This window comes from Tursiops truncatus, chromosome 20, assembly GCF_011762595.2.
Source record: "Tursiops truncatus isolate mTurTru1 chromosome 20, mTurTru1.mat.Y, whole genome shotgun sequence".
Classification (NCBI taxonomy): domain Eukaryota; kingdom Metazoa; phylum Chordata; class Mammalia; order Artiodactyla; family Delphinidae; genus Tursiops; species Tursiops truncatus.
In genome coordinates this window covers 12,677,172-12,694,170 of record NC_047053.1, presented here as the reverse complement: position 1 = coordinate 12,694,170, position 16,999 = coordinate 12,677,172, and the positions used below count along the sequence as shown (strand labels likewise).

General features: G+C 51.3%; 1 protein-coding gene across 9 annotated transcripts in view; it reads right to left on the bottom strand.

Moving 5' to 3' along the window:
* Positions 1-16,999, bottom strand: part of SMG6 (SMG6 nonsense mediated mRNA decay factor) — a 235,208-nt gene that overhangs the window by 20,506 nt on the left and 197,703 nt on the right. For 8 of the 9 annotated variants that reach the window (XR_004523957.2, XM_033848079.2, XM_033848077.2 and 5 more), the window contains one exon: positions 1,817-1,993. Coding sequence is in view for 8 of the 9 variants with exons in the window: in XM_033848079.2 (XP_033703970.1) it covers positions 1,817-1,993 (177 nt within the window). In the remaining variant the exon portion in view is untranslated. Of the gene's footprint in view, positions 1-1,816; positions 2,029-16,999 lie in introns of those variants that run through there. The other variant, XM_033848080.2, reaches the window with a different exon arrangement.

Below are 16,999 nucleotides of genomic sequence, written 5' to 3'. Positions count from 1 at the left end.
GGGGCCACTGACATAACGGAACCCAGGAGGCTCGTGGGAAAAGGAAGAAGTGGGCAGCATGGCATGGGTCACAACCTTTGTCTGGTCAATAAGCCTAAGGAGGAGGGAGAGAGCGTGACGCAGCCAAGATCTGGGACCGAGAGCTGGTCTGTTCCTCGTGAGAGTGGAGGAGCCCCTCCCTCTGGGCATTGCCTGCTTCCCTGGATGCGGTCCTGCGGGCTCCTCGGGCCAGGGGACACCTCTTGCAGCAACCCTGGAGAGCCAGCTTGCTCACCTTCTACCGCCCGCCTCAGCCTTCAAGCGCGGGTGAGAGAGCTGACCAGGGCGCTATCCCACCCACGCTTCCCTACACGGTGCCCAGGGCTTGGGTGGCATTGCGCTGTCCTGCCTGAAGCCTGGACACCTCGATGGCTTTGGCAACCCCACTGTCTCCTCCCACACTGACAGCTCATTCTTTCCCGTTACTCCCTGCCCAGGTTTCATCTGGAGAGTCTGGAATCATGGGCTCAGCTTTATCCCTGGAACCACCTCTATCCTGTGTCATCAGGGGTGGGGTGGGGTTCTCCAGCTATTCTAATGAAGCCCGTCCAAGATTTTGCTGCTCTGAAGACTCTGAACCAAAGGTGGCCACTCTATCACTGCTTCAGATCACCAACGACAGCTTCCAGCTGACATCTGGCTTCCCTGGCCTGCTGCTGATTTCATCCCCACACCCCACCCTGCTCCACCAGGCGCTTGAGACTGCTGCAGGCCAAATGACTGTGCTGGCCTACGGGTGACCTGGCCTCTGGCTACAGTCACTTGCGTCCCTTCCTTGAGTCCCATGTTCTTTCCCACCTAAGTCCCCTCTGTCTGTAATACTGTGGGGCAAAAAGAAGGAAAGAGTCAACCATCAGGCAAAGTGAGCTATGTGTGCATACACACCCAGACACCCACACCCAGACACATAGCAGGGCAGCTGGCAGCAACAGTAAGCACGGTGAACGCACGCAGGCACCGACACCGTCCACACTCACATTTGCTCAGAACCCACAGACAGCAGGGAAGCTGGCAGCAGTGTTCAACTTAAACTGACACACAAACCCACGGTGCACAGAACCACAGTAACCATCACCCCCAGAAAGATACATACACGTACGGCAAGGCAAATGTCAGCGGGGTTTGGCAGGGGTGGGCACTCAGGCTGGCATGAGCGCGCACGCGCGCGCGCACACACACACACACACACACACACACACACGCAGTCTGGAGTGAAGCAAGGGCTACAGGAACAACCAAGGGCAAACAAACAAGAGGAGAATTCCTTAATCACATCAGGATGTGCAGGAGGGAGGGTGGGAGGGAGCAACGGAGGGAGGGTAGGCCAGGGAGGGGGTGATTTTCCACACGGGGCCAGCCATGTCAGCTCTTCCTGTACGTGTGCTGGAGGCTGCAGTTCAGGCCTGTGCTGCACTGAGCTCCACACATCCATAAACTTGATCCTCGGCCTGAACCCTAACATCCCCCCCAGCTCCCTTTCCTAAGCCTCCAGAGCTGCACATTATTAAACTCTTTCTTTCCCTCCCTTCTCCTCCACTGCAACATTAAAAAGAAGCATCTGGAACTCGTAGCAGAGCGAGATGGGGGCACCGGGGTGGGACTGGCAGGAAGGGGCACCAGCAGAGTGCACTCTTGAGAAGCTGGCTGGTCACGTCAACATCGCCACCGCTCTGAGTGGTTATAAATAACCAGGGGTAGAGGCTGAAGCCGGGCAGAGCAGCGCTGGGGGGATGGGGGAGCCTTCCTTCGGCCACAGCGGGCTCTTCCCGCATTGTACCTCATCTTCCAGTTGTTTTCCCTCTTGGCTTCCCATTTCCTTTCCCATGGTGTCTGGGACGGGTGCCACTGACACATATTTTCCACCCTTGAATGCCAGCAGAGGCTCTTCTTGTCCACAAAGGGCTTCCAGAAAATACTTCAGCACTGTGACCCTTTTGCAGTCGGCTGCAATAACCTACAGGGCGAGAGGGAGAAGAGAAACAGCATTTTCTGAAAGGGAAGATGAGAGACTTTGTTTGTTGGCTGAGGGGCACACGAGCAATGTGTCCACTGGGCAGGGAAGGCGGAGAGAGTGAGCGGGAGTGCGTGCGTGTGAGGTGAGGAGGGCCAAGACCCTCTGAAGGAAGACAGCACCATCTCCCCTTAGGTCACCTCTGGGGGAGCAGACAACCCCAGGGCCAATGACAGGTGTCCTCTGGGGTTTCGCCTTTCTTTTGCTCAAGTCCTGATCTGAAAAAAGAATAAATTAAAAGTCTTCCAGGTTTGGTATCTAGCTGATAGAAGGAAGGGTGGCATGTAAACTATTGGCTGTCACAGAACATAGCTCTCTGGTACCCTCACTGCCGCTCTCCATTCTTCTCCCAGCTCCCCTCTTGCCAGACCCCCAAGAGGAGAACTTCCAGCCTGAGCGTGAAATGAATGATGAGTGCTTTCAGGTCATTCTGGGTTTCCCCTGACAGGTTCCTGCCCCACCTAAGAGTTTCTTACGCTGAAGAGACTGGGGTCCGGCAGGAAATTATTGTCAGGAGAAGGGAGACAGGCAAAGCAGGTGTGTGTGTGGGGGGGTGTTTCACCAAGGTCTGCTCCTCCAGGGGTTTAGGCCATCCTGCTCCCATGTGGCCACGTCAGCACATAAGCCAGTGCTGTCAGAGAAGCTGGGGCTGATTTAGCTGAAATGAAATTCAGTATCTTGAGCAATCATCAAATTTGTAAGTGGCTCAGAGAAAGTTTCCATAGTCACCCTGTCTGGGGTCCTTCTCCTGCGAGACCTGCAAACCCACCTGCTTTGCACCTTCTCATGCCCTACTCTTCATCCCTGGCCTCCGGGGTCCTCTCCTCCCTTCTGGGAGGGCGCTCACCAAGGGAGAAGAGGGGCCCATTCGATCCGGAGCTCACAAGTGGTGAAGGCCGTTCCCATAGGGAAACACTTCAGGGGCCAGATATGTCACAGGGTGGCAGCCCCTCCATCATCACTGACTCTAGCCCCTGCCCCCCCCCAAACCCCATGCTTCCCATCCTGTCACATGACAGGGACGGCCCTGGCTGTATCACACAGTAAAGTAACTAACTTGGAGACTGTCTTTGATTGCTTGCTCTTTGTTTCACAGGTGCATTTATTATCCCTCGCCTGGATAGTAACTCCACTGGTGGCAGAGACTACATCTCATACTTCCCTGGCAAGGGGTGCTAAGGACAAGCAGGGCACCCAGGAGGTTTACAGTAAGGGCTGACAGGCACAGGGAAGCTCGGCTGGGTACCAGAGGGAGCAGATGAGGCAGGTGCGACCCAAGTCCTCCAGGAGACGTGGAAATGAGCTCCCCTCTGGCAGCTGGCTGGCCAGGGACTGTTCAGCACACAACTGTCAGCCCTGCGCTCCATGACTCCGTCCTCTGCCACCTCTCCCAACCTCGGAGTGGACCCCCGCCCCTTGCCCCACCAATGGCCTTGATAACAACTGAGGCCTGAGTCGCAGGCTAAGTACCTCGACCACCTGAGAGGCTAAATCAAAAGGTGCTCAGCGACCCAGAAAAGGCTCAGGAAAGGGCAGCTGTCTTGAGCTTGGGGTGCCCAGTCCTGTGCTTAAAAGGAGGAAAGAAGCGCTTGTTGGGCCAGGGCAGGTAACCATGGGTTCCATCGCGTGTATGCAAACATGTGATGAGGAAGGCTAGAAATACAGAAGCAGGGGCTAAAAGGCATTAAAGAACAGAGCTGAAATGAGTAATAGCCTGGCAGGCAGCACGCACAGTGGCCTCCCTGCATCCCCAGCCTCTCACTTGCAGAGGAAACTTCTGCATTTCCACAAGACTGCCAGTTTCCTCTCAGTGGTCTAATTTTAACCACCTTGTCGTTACAGTGTGTGTCAGCCACCTGACCCCACTATGACCTCTGACCTTATGCCCCAGTTACTGCTTGCACTATGGAGAATTATGTAATGGGTCCAGGACTTTCCTTTTCGGTGTGAGGCTGCTGTCATTGAATGGAGAGGAGGTGGGGGTTGAGGGGTGAGAGGAGGACAGAGGAAAACCTGACAGTTGTCCTTGGCATCACCTGGATGGTGAGAGGTATGCTGGCACTCCTGCTGAGTGTGCTGCAGAAATCCGCCCAGGAGAGGAGAGTGTGCCCATGGGTGTGTGTGCTGACAGGCGGGCAGAATTCCTGCTGTTAGGGCATGGGCTGGATGGCATGCTGAGTGGCTCAGGAAGAAAGGGGGAGAAAGGCCGCATGTGTGGACGTGGGTCTCCTGGAGACGGGGATTTCCAGGGCACAGCAGGACCCAGGGATGCAGACATCCTGAGCCTGCCTGCGGCACATCCTCAGAGGATCAGGGGGAGCTGTTATTCACGTGGACACCAAAACAAAAAGGAGTGCCACCTCCCTCCCCGGGCCCCTGCCCCCTATTTTAGTTTTCACTCTGTTTGGAAGGAACCTGATTTCCGGGGGATTTTGTCTGCTATGGCCATCAGTTCTTCCCTGAGGGCAAAGGAACTCCTGGATGATTCTCAAAAGGGCTTTGATCCAGCGGGGTCTCTGAGTGGGGTGTAGAAAAGAATTCTACATGTTTGGAGAGAAAAGTCACCTAGCCTTTTGGAAGAGTTGTTCTCACCTTTGCAATCCAACTAGCAGGGAGGATAGCCGATGTTGTATGGTCTCCTTAGGTTTCAAAGTGCACAGTGGAGTGAGGAATGGGGTTTGAGCTACTGAGGAGATGCAGGGACTGAGGGGCAGAAAGTCTAGGGCTTCTCCGGGGCACAGAGAAACCCTCGGTCTCCAGCCTGCTGGCCTGTCTGCTGAAGCATTCTGCTCTCAGGTGGGAGGAATCAGCCCAGCGGGGTGGATTCCTCCTAGACAAAGCCTCCAGCACTTGAGTTGGGGGGAAAAAACCCAGTTTGAATATGGTTAATAAGGGATATCACGAAGGAAGATGCCCTTTAAACCATTCACAGAGAGCCAACTCCAAGATGATCTCTGCCTGGCCAAGGAGGACTTCCTGGTAGGAGAGGGGTTAAAGCTAGGCTCCCGGCTCGGAGAGGAAGGAGTCCAGATGAAGTCTATGACATAATCCCCACAATAGCTCTGTTCATGAGTACATTTTTCCATTCTATATCAATGAAAAACAGAGAATGTAAGCGGTATGTACATTGTAGCTCTGGGCAAATTCTAGATTCTCTAGAGGAGAAGGATCTGGGCTGCAGAGGCCTCCTTCCTGGGCTGTTAACAGGTGGGGCTGGACAGGGGCTAGAGCTGAGTAAAAGGGCTGCTGGCCAGGGAACACCTGGGTAACCTGAGACCCGGCACCTTCTCAGGGGCAGTCACGGTCCTTCTGGAGAGACTCACTGTGTAGACCATTGGGAGCTGCAAAGTTGATGGCCCAGTCGGCTCTGAAAGAAGGCTGGGGCTGTGGGTCAGGGAAGGGCTGAAAGAAAGGCGCCCAGAGAAAGCCCCTCTCCCTCCCCTTGAAGACCATCTGAGGCAGTGTGCCCCATCGGCGGGAACTGAAACCTCTAGCTTCAGGGCTCCAGCTACCACCCAGATTAGGTCCACACGCAAAGAACCAAGCAGAAAGGAAAACTGAAAGTGAGATGTGGCGAGGCGATGTGCGAGCCTGGCCTGTCGCAGGCTCAGTTCCTTAGAGAGAGAGAAAGTGAGCATGCCCATGGTAAGCGGAGGCTGGCACTCAGAGGAAGGTTAGGTCCTGAGGAAAGCAGGAAGAAACCTCTAGGGCAGGAGAGAAGCGGGAAGGCAGTCTGGGGTATCTTAGGTGGGCCGGTGGATGAGAAAAGAATGTTGTTTTCTGAAAACTGGTGACTTTCCACAGCCACTCGGCAGAGGACCAGCCCAGCCTGGGCAGAAATGCCTAGGAAGGAACAGAAAAAGAGGTCCAAGCAGTCTTATGGAAGGTGGCGGAGGGAGAAAGAGAGAAAAGGAACTGAGCACCAGGTACCATAGACGGATGTTAAGTGGCAAGACTTAACACTAGCCATGGGGAAGGGAGAAGAGCCCTGATCCAGCCAGGGAACAGGAGGAGGGGTCAGAGAGATGAAGCAGGTCCCTGGATGCAAGCTGCAGGGAACGACGGACTCACTCCATCTTTACTGGGTCCCTATTCAAACAGGCCTCCTGGAAGGCACAAACACTACAGTGACTGGTTAGATTCTGCAGAATTTCTTTTTCTGAACTTTTGGTTTGGGGGAGTCAGAATTTAAATCTGCGCTATCAGCCAGTTCGATTATTTTCTGGTTTAAAAAGTCCTGCTTGCTACTGCTCCTCTGGTTACAGAGAAAAATCACACGGGTTTTCCCCCTACAAACTCCAGTTTACAGGTTGTTTTTCTTGTTTCTCTAAATGGTGCCAATTATTCTCACATTTGTTGAAATCTTCAATCAAACTTTACAGCTTGTTAATTTTACAGAATATCCTTAGAGCAAATAAGATGCAGACAGAAAAGTGAAGTCTTGCTGAAATTATTAAGAAATCTTAAAATATGGGCTTCCCTGGTGGCGCAGTGGTTGAGAGTCCGCCTGCCGATGCAGGGGACACGGGTTTGTGCCCCGGTCCGGGAAGATCCCACATGCCGCAGAGCGGATAGGCCCATAAGCCATGGCCGCTGAGCCTGCGCGTCTGGAGCCTGTGCTCCGCAACGGGAGAGGCCACAACAGTGAGAGGCCCGTGTACGGCAAAAAAAAAAAAAAAAAAAAAAAGAAAAAAAATCTTAAAATAGCCTATAAATCCATTACCAATCCTGGTAAAATACAGGCTGCTTGGCTGGCTTCTGAGGTCAATTAGCAATGGGTTAATTACCATCTCTAATGAGCCCAGCCCACAGGATTGGCTACAAGAAAACTGAACTCAGACTAAAGTGTTTTCACAAACGGAGAACCTCTAGTTATACACGACTCGCCTTCACAGGAGACTGAAGGGTGGGTAGGACGATTCTGTAGTGGCCAAGGGTGGGTCAGCCTGAGAAGAGGTCTGCCAATGAAAGTTCAGACACAGGGAATCCTCTGGAGCTGGAGGACAGAGGAAACAGTTTATTCACATTCCTGGAGGAGGGGCTTCCAGGCAGGAGGGAAGCTGGCCACGAGGATGCACATTCACTCTGAAGACAGAGGCAGTAGCTTATGATGGGGAGACAGACACTCCCAGCCTAGATGAATCAGGACGACTGGTACTGATTTGTTGAGAGGGTCACAGGTCAGAGGGGAGAGAAAGGAAGAACCTGGCAGGCACTGAATGACAAAGTGGACAAGGAGAAAAGGCATGGATCCTTGTGCCAGACACATCCTGACAAGCCCCGGGTATCCTGTCCAAGGGCATCCACTCAGCGGGTCACTTGTTCCCTGTCTCTGCAGCAGCAGGACTGCATTTCTTCTCAAGGCAGCTAAGCACAGCCTTGCCCTCAGTCACTTTTGATCCCAATGTCCAGACTCAGCCATCCCTAGTCCTTGTGCCAGTTGAGGGGTCAGTGGGTCACAAGATGAAATGCTAACATCATCGGCCAACCCACCCCGCAGTAGCTATACCATTCCACGTGTCTGGTCCCAACAGCTGTTTTCTTCTTAGCGGAGGCAATGTGGGCTGTTACCAATCAGCTGGCAACGCACAGATGCCTGTTCAGAGTGGATGGCAGCCTGCTAGCCCCACCCATACCTCCCCCCACCGCGTGTGCGCGCACGTGAGCACGCACTGGCCTTAAGTGTCCTAGAGGGGGGGTTGGGAACTGGCAAATGGTTAGGTGGGAAGATTTGGTGGGGGTGGGGGAGAGCCTTCTCCATTATTTTTATTGAAGATTCCAAAGGGTAGGGGTACTGAGAGGGAGATTATGTTCACACTGGAAGGAGAGTTGAGAGAACAGAGGAGATGTGGAGCATACACTGGTGGTGAGAAGGTAAGTACAGAAGGAAAAACAGGTCCATTCTGGGAAGAGGCAAGCTGAGGCAATACAGGGGGTCAGTCAAGAGCTTGGGCTTCCTAGTCAGAGATCTAAGTTCAAGTGTTAACTGCCACTTCCTAGCTGTGTGTCCTTAGGCAAGTTACTTAATGTCTCTGAGCCTTGGCTCAAGTTGTTTAAAAGAGATAATGCATATCATATATTTAGCAAGGTGTCTGGGCTCAGAAAGTGCTAAGTAAATGAGTGGCTATTATGTTTTTTCTTCTTCGCTGCCTCACTCTGCTCAGAGACAGGAGGGGTACACTCTGCCTGACACCACTGAGCGTGTGGAAGCCAGGCTCAGAGGTAAGGAAGGAAGCATGGGGCAGGCACACAGCCTAGGGCTGAGGGGAGAAGTCCTGGAATGCTCACCTGGCTGTTGAAGCTGCTGAAATAGTTTATTTTGAGCTAAGGTGTTGGATCCAGGTTGCTGGACAAGCCAGCTGGTGGAGGGAAGCCCCGGCCCCTCTGCAGCTGCCCCCTTCCTGTTTTCTACAAAGATTCCTGGACCTAACCATGGGCATGTGTACATTCTGCAGGACTCCAGAGGGGCCCCTAGGGCATGGGCTGTAGGACAAGCACGGCACTAATGCACACATCAGAAGTAAGGTCCTGCGGTGAACATCACAACCACCTTGCCCATCTCGCCTCTTCACACTGGGGTGTGGGTGGTGACTCTGCCTTTGTTAATGGTATCCTCCTAAAATGAGACCAGCTGGATCCTTGCTCCAGGTCTTTCAATACAAGAGAAATGATGAGAAAATCCTCTTCATGCTCTCAGGTGGTATTTTCCACCCACCTGAATTTCCTAAGCTTGGACATTCTAAACAAAGGCAGAGAGGAGTCCTGGCTCTCCTGGGCAGAGGACAGCTGGCTCTTCTTGAACTGTTCCCTCATGGAAAGAAACTGTTTTTTTCTGGAGCTCTAAGCTCCGGCTGCACGAGCAAGGTGCATTCTCAACAGTGAGGGCGTCGTAGAGAGCAAGCTATAGGCAGCAGTAGCTCAGGCTGCGGTCCAATCTGCTTCCCCTGCAGAGGCTCTGAGAGCAGCCACCCGCACTGGCAGGGGCTGGGCGGATACTGGCACTGCCAACACAAGCCTTTCAGGTCTGGCTGGCTTCAGCTGCTCTGAAACCTGGAGCACAGGCACTGGGGCCCTCACTCACTAACCAGCAGGGGAGGCTACAAGCTCAGCCCCTGGGGAGGAAAGGCCTGAGTCTGTCTCAGTCTGCAAATATCCACATGCAGTCTGTTTCTACACTGCCGCTGAGTTCTGGGCCAGGAGCACTGTCTCTTGTGCTCTGGTCGCTCTGAGCCGCTTTCTTATTTGCCTTCCAGACAGCCAGGATCAGGGGCCGCCCCTTAGGTTCGTGTGCAGACTCCTTCACCCGATCTGTTCCTACTTTTATTTATCTTATGTGTGTGGAAGAATGCTGAGACCTGCAGCATTCAACACATCCGGTCAGCATTCAATTCAACAAATATTTACTAGGTGTTTACTGTGTGCACTAGGGCCCGTTCTAGACCCTGAGGATTCGGCGGGAGGGGGGTGGGGCACATTCAGAGCAGGTGCATCAAAGACTCCCAAGAGAGAAATACGCCCTCCCCGCTGCCCCCATTACCTACAGCACTCAAAAGGGCAGAGTTCTCATTCCTCTTCTCCTCCTTCAAGAGAGGAGAAAGAGGCAGCTTGGGGAGAAGAAAAGCTCTTTGTAGAGACTGGGCACACTGCTCCTTTATCCCTTTCAGGCAGATAGGCCCTGAGGAAGTCAGGATGGAGAAGCCCCTTGGGCTCAGCCTTAGTACCAGATGAAATCCCAATGTCTCTCAGTGCTCTCCATGACCTGTGCAGGCCCTCCCCACCGTACATCACCACGGCCCTTCTTGCTGGTATTCCCTAATCCCCAGCTCCAGGCCCAGGCAACCTTGCTCAACATTCCCCTGTGGGCCATTTGCCTCCCTGGCACCTCTGAGACTTTACAGATTATTCCCCGAACCTACCCAGCCTACAAGGCCTTTACCTTTATGCAATCAATTCATTCCCTCACCTTCCTTTAAGTTTGATAAAAAGTCTTTCTTTTCTTTTCTTTTTTTTAAAATTAATTTACTGGCTGTGTTGGGTCTTCCTTGCTGCACGCGGGCTTTCTCTAGTTGCGGCGAGTGGGAGCTACTCTTTGTTGCGGTGCGCAGGCTTCTCACTGCGGTGGCTTCTCTTGTTGCGGAGCACGGGCTCTAGGCACGCGGGCTTCAGTAGTTGTGGCACGCGGGCTCAGTCGTTGTGGCACACGAGCTCAGTAGTTGTGGCTCATGGGCTCTGGAGCACAGGCTCAGTAGTTGTGGTGCACGGGCTTAGTTGCTCCGTGGCATGTGGGATCTTCCTGGACCAGGGCTTGAAGCCGTGTCCCCTGCATTGGCAGGCGGATTCTTAACCACTGCGCCACCAGGGAAGCCCCAAAAAGTCTTTTCAAGAAGTCATTGTCCGGCCCACCAGCCCACTGTCCACCAATTTTTCCTAAGGCCCTGCTATGTGACATGCTAGACATTTTGGGCACACAAGAGAGAATAAGGCAGATGTAGTCCTTGACACTTCACAGAACTTTCAGGCCATGGAGGGATTCCACAGTAATCTGGCACTAACCTCTTCCAAATCCCCAGTTGCCCCTCCAGCGCCTACGGGCTAGGCCTACATGTCCTCCTCTTCTCCGACCTCATTAGCAGCCCTCAACACCTGTATCACTTAGATGCCAGAAAGTGAGTTACCAGTCACTCAGAGCCACCCTAGAACCTCTGCTACAACATCTCCCAGAGATCCAACCCTTTCTTGAGTATGTCGGGTGGAAAGGATTCGAGACCCTGGGGAAGCTTTTAAAACCATCATCTCTTCATGTTTAAGACACATATAAGTAATTTTTATTATTACATACTTAACAGGCTTTTTCCCCCAGTAAGTTCCAGTCCTGACCATGCTGTATGAGAGGTCTGTTATGGTCTTGAGTCTACAAGGGGTTCATTTCCTAATAGGGAACCCATTCCACTTCTGGACTTTTCTCATCAGTGGAAAGGTCTATCCCTTTTTAAGCCCAAATCTGCCTCCAGTGCTTCTAATCCTGTTCTCTGGGCCACAAACAACTCTAACTCTGCTTCCACCTGAGTGGCCTCCAATTTTTTGAAGTCTGCTATGTTATACCTTCTCTAGGCTAAACGGTCCCACTTCCTTCCACTGTTCCTCACTTCAAGTGTCTCCTTAACATCCTGCTTATTCTTTCACTAAGACTTTTACTGAGACGAATGTCTCCTGGAGGGAGCGCCCACATGTGACTTAGCAGCAGAGAACAGAGCAAACAGCTCCTCCTCGTTCTCTTCTGGACACCTCTGTGAGTAGGCCAAAAAGCATACATTTTGTTGTTCACCACTTTGCCCTAATGACACATTGTGAGCTTTTAATCAACAAATCCCCAAAGTGTTTTCACACATGTGGCTAAATAATATCTTCCCCAACTGTGAGCAAGCCCTCCAGCAACCATTTCCTTTTATAACCTTCCTTCACTGAGGTCTCCCCATGCTATAAAAAACCCCTATTATTTAGTATTGTGCTGCATGCTACTTGCTGTGTGCAGCTGACTTTCTGGATAAAGTAGGATTTTACATTTATTCATATTTGAGTTCATGTAATTATTTACTTCTTTCATTGTAGCCTATCAAGTTCTCTTTGGATCCTCCATTTGTCATCTGAGAATGTATTCCTTCTGAAGTTCATGACATCCATAAATCTGATCTGTTTATGCTTCGCAGTATCTTTCTCCTATGAAGCTGTCCTGTTTTCTCTCCTGAGTAAGACCCTTGAGGACAGGCACTGTAATCTGTACGTGTGTGTGTGTATTTAAAGAAAAGTCTATCTGCAGCATCTAATATACACTATGGGTAGTCGGACAACGTGGATGACTGATCATGGGAGGCTGACGGCAGCTTTGGGACCTTAGGACGATCCCAGAGGACATCGTGATCATGGAGGGGGTGCCAGCCACACTGTATACCGTGAATCACACTCCTTGTGTTGTGCAATGTGAACACCTGGACAGGCTACTCAGAGATGCTTCTTTCTGCTTCAAGTGATGCTCCCCACGGAGACTTAGGCTCCATAAGGAATGGTGCTCTCTTTTGACAGGCTGCCTACAGAGTTTCTAGTTTGAAATAAGATACCACAAGAAGCCAAGCTCTGGGCATGTTCTGCCTTGTCTTAACTGCAGGCTGCTGCCCCAGGGCAAGGTACAACACACCTCAGCAAGAGGTGAGACTTATCTTCTTCAAAGCACTGATGTCACGCTCTGAGAAAAAAATTATACCTGTATCTCGAGAATCCCCACAGCATATTAAAAATATGGTGAGAGAAAATCTGAGATTAGGGCTGAGGTGTGAGGCCACTTTAAGTTGTATTTTCAGGTCCTCCACCTAGAGTCCTGAGTCTCAAGTGGTCCACGCCTCGTGGCTGGAGACAAGACAAGCTTTGCTAACTAAAGCTAGCTGAAGTCTATTTATAGTTTGATAAGGTATAAGTAAGCCAAATGCCTGGCATATAGAAGGACTTCAATAAATATCAGTTCCCCTTTCTTCACCTATGAGCACTAACAAGCATTTAAAAAACCACCTGCATCTGAACCACACAGCGAGCTTGTTAAACATGCAGATTCCTGGACAGCACTTTGGACTAAATAAATTAGTTGTTCTGGGGACAGGGCCCCAGAATGTGTGCTTTCAGTAAGTGTTCCAGGTACTTATGAACACTGAAGTTGTAGAATCACTGCTTTAAAGGCTAGAAGACTAAGTGAAGGTGGTCACAAGTTTAGTCCACTCTTCAAGTGCAACTCTAGCTAAGGTGCAAAAAAACACGCTGCGTTTTTCATGGCAATTTTGGAATCCAGGAATCCTCAGCACCTTACAAAGCAGATACTGTTACACTCAGATCATGACAAGAGATGAAAAAATAAGGTAAATGAGATTTGAAGCCAGATGCAATGACCTCGTAGGCCTGTGTTCTTGCCACCTCACCAGAGCCACTTCCTGCGAGGGCACCGCTGGGGCTTCTAAGGCACAACAACAAAACCCGGCGCGTGCCCCTCTACCCTCCTCAGCCGTGGCTAACGCTGAGCGAACGGCTGCCAGTGCCAGGCGCTGTGCCAAAAGCTGACATGCACCACCTCCTCTAATCCACACAACAGCCCCAGGAGGTGGGTGCTGTCAATACCTTGATTTTACAGATGAGGAAATCAAGGCACAGAGAAGTTAAGTAACTCACTCAACTTCAGGCAGTCGCTAAGTGGAGGGGCTGGAACGTGCCTCTGCTCCTAACCAGCATTCCGGCTGCCCACAGCTCTCGATGGGTCCAGAGCGTCTGCCTGTGCTTCGGGCAGAGACTCTCACAATCTCCACAAGGGAAAAGAGCTGATCATAAGTTCAAGGCGGGCAGCCTCTTGCTGCTGACCTTGTGAAGACGGAACTCCTTCTGGGCTTGCCGCACTTCTCTTGGGCAGCTGACCTGCCACAGGTCTAGGGAAAGCAGGGTCTAGAGGAACGTTCACTTCATGCTCTCCTGTGTGATCTTCGGCAAATTACCGAACCCTGTTTGCAAAATGCAGGTGATTCTCGAGATCTCTTTCCATTTTTAAAGGTTTCTATGACTCTGGGCAGTCATCTTGGAAAGGAGAGGAAAGACGATTCTGCCTCTGACCTGGATGCTGGAGCTCAGCTCTGTCACAGGGGACAGTGCCAAGAGCTGAGCTTGGCCTTTTTGGAAGGAAGGGCTGAAGATTCAGAATCTGAACTAACAGTGAGAGCCTGGAGATAATTCATGATGGAAAAAGGTGGTATAGGTTCTTCTCATACGATAAGCCACTCAGGAAGACTTGGAGGGTTTCATGGAATCATTAGCACAGAGCTCCCCTCTGGCCACAGAGCAGAGGAAGAAATAGCAGACCAGTTTATAGAGCTCCAGAGCGGAAAATTTCTGTTGGTGTCCAAACTAAGTTTCTGGCTTTCTGTGAGATTTGGAAAGACTTATACTGATGTTTTAATCACCTGTTTAGTGTTCTGAAGACTCTTGTCAGCGGCCTCACTGAGCCTGCTCCAGCAGGCAGTGGGAACCGCTGGCTCATGCGCTGTGCTCTTTCTGTGAGCTGTTTCTTTCCCATGGCCATCTCTGACACCCTGCAGCTCCCTCCAGGCCACCTGGAGGGTACAAGCCCAACCAGTGTGCCCTGTAAGAGGCTGAGGACAAGGTTTCTGGATCGCTTGTCACCAGATTTGAAGCCAGGAAGGGCCCCTTAAGAAAAGCCAAGGCGCAAAGAGGTAAGGAGTGGTCTCTGGAGATCAGTCGGCCAGCAAGGCCTCTGGGATGGCACAAAGGAAACAGGCTTGCCTTCTAGGAGAACTACCGTCCAGACGTTCTAAAGCCCTTGGGTACTGATCATGAGAGAAGTTCTCACAAGTGAAAAAGAAAACTGAACAAAGTCAGGACAGGGAACGTTCTAGAAACAAAAACGCATGAGCACGCAAGAAACCCGTTAAGAAGGTTCAGGGCAGTGGCATGCGGAACAAGTCAGCGCTTTACTTCTTCTGCAGTTTCTCGGTGGCTGAAATATCCCACTTTTCTGGGAAAGCTGTGGTGGAGATGAAGTGGTGGCTGATGGTTGCTAGGCATTATGCTATTTCATCTGATTATCACAGTAATCCTGGGAGATAGAAAGAGGAAGAAGAAACTGGAGCTTGGAAGAAACAAACGTCCAGTCAGTGGTAAAACGGGGACTTGAACCCACATGTGTCTTACTCCAGAGTCTGTGCTCAGTCCATTATACTTTGTAGCCTCTCCGTAAGTAATGGTACTTCTGGAGAAAGGGACCTACTTCAAGTCCTTTTTACTATAGGGTATATCCAACCCCCACCCCCCACCAGCTCAGCACTAGCCCAAGGGCCGGCCCCCAGGACAAGAGAAACAGTTCTGATGAATTCACATTTAGATGAACACGAACCAAATGGGCGCTTGGCTAAGCTACGGGCGAGAACAGAGATACTGAAATCAAAAGCTTCCCAGGGTACCTGGCCTAAAAGGAGTTCCATCATCCAGTTCATTTCATTTCCCTGGACACGGCATGGATAAGACCTCACCTGGTCAGCTGATGAGCTGAACGAATATGGGAAACTCGTCACTACTGGACGCCAAGCTAAAACCTACGCATGAGTGTCCCCAGAAAGTTCTCTGCACTACACAGTCTTGGACTCTGGATGGACTGTAAAGAGGAAAGTCCATCAGAGAGCATGGGGACAAGACAAAGGAAGTCAAAGCTCCCTCCTTCCACCTGGCACCCAAAGGCTCCACAAATACATCAATCTGAGAAACTTTTACTCTGAGAGCAACAGGGTGCGTTGTTCATCTGGTAATCCTTGATCCTGGAGCAATATGTGAAGGCAGGGAAGAGAAAGAACAATAGTTTCCTTCTCAGTAGAAAGACCAGGATGAGGGAGGCGATGCTGATTCCTGACTGAGTTCTCAGGGAGTACTTCCCTGCCACAGAATTTTCTCTTTCCTTCTCTTCTGCTCTTTCCGGGGGAAGCTTCTTCAACTGCCTGCTCTCCCCAGCTGAGAGGAGTTAACTTCCCTTCGTCTGGCCAGACCACTCCACAAATGCCATCGTGCCTGGCCCTGTTATGCCCACGTTCAAGCAGATAAGCCGCCAACATGGCTTCTAACGGAGGAAGGGAGGGGCTCTCTCAAGGGAACTCGGCTTACCGAGGGAAAATAGACTCGCACAGCAGCAAACGGCACACACTGCCCTTCCTCAGTGACCTTGGAGGAATCTACTTACAAAGGCTGCAGTTAGAGAGGGAAGAAGGAGAAGGAAGGGAAAGAGAGGGAGACCATGACCAGAGAGGTCGTAAGTCCCACAGGAATAACGGCGAGGACAAGGAAAAGGCCGCTTGTCACGAGGTCAAAATTAACCACACCCGTCTGATTATGACAGAGGGAAGGCAAGTGCTGGGATGATGACTGGGGGAAGAAGCTCGCAGACCACTGTGTACATGGGGAAATGTAGGAGAAAAGTGTTCCAAAGCTGATGACAAGGCAGACAGGAAACTTACATGTCCTTGCTGACAGGAAAGAAAGAGTGAAATTCTGGGTCTTCTCTCATCTGCAGGATTTCTAATAGGCGTCCGAAGTTCACCCTCTTCCCAAGGATGTGCTGACAGCTGGGAATACTGCCCTTCAGGTCAGGCAGAGCAGGGATCTAGACCTCTCCAAGAGTTCACAAAGAGGTTCAGTAAGGATTCAAACCACGATCCAAAACACAAATGGGACTGCCACTTCCTGTTGGGTTTCCATGCTGTAAAAGCGTGGGGGAGAAATGCCAACTACAAAGTGCTCTGCCTCCTGTGGAAAATGGAGCGCAGTGGATCCGGCTCCAGTTCTAACTTGTGAATCTAAGTGAGAACTGGTTGGTAGCTGCTAGAGGATTATAGTGTTAAAGAGACATCCCACCACCCAACCTGCCAGCCTTTCTGCTCACGGTCTGTGGACTGCTAGGGAGCTGATGGCAACGTTGTCTTGGGCCTCTGTGGGAAGGGCAGCCTTGGACTTTGGCAGCTCCTCTGGACCCCAGTTCACTGTCCTGTGTTCTTAAACAGCTTTGATGGAACAAGCCATCTGTGGGAGTTATTTAGTTTGGAACTGGAAGAGGGTTAGGATGTGGAAAAAATAAACTGAGCAGCCAAAGGATGGGGCCAGAGAGACAAGAGAAGGCAGGTGGCATGTTCATGGGACTATGTGCCAGGGCGAAGAGGAGGGTGGGACTGCAGAAAGGAGGCCAGCATGGGAAGTGCTGGAACACCCAGGACAGTGTGATTTTATTTCCTAAGTGGTGTTCTGCTGTTCTCCTTCAAGGCTCACAAACCCTCACTTGTGGGTGTCCATTACACGAGAATCCTAGGATAGTATAACTGTAAGCACACCTGATTTGCCATCTGAAAAACTACCTGAATTCTGCCT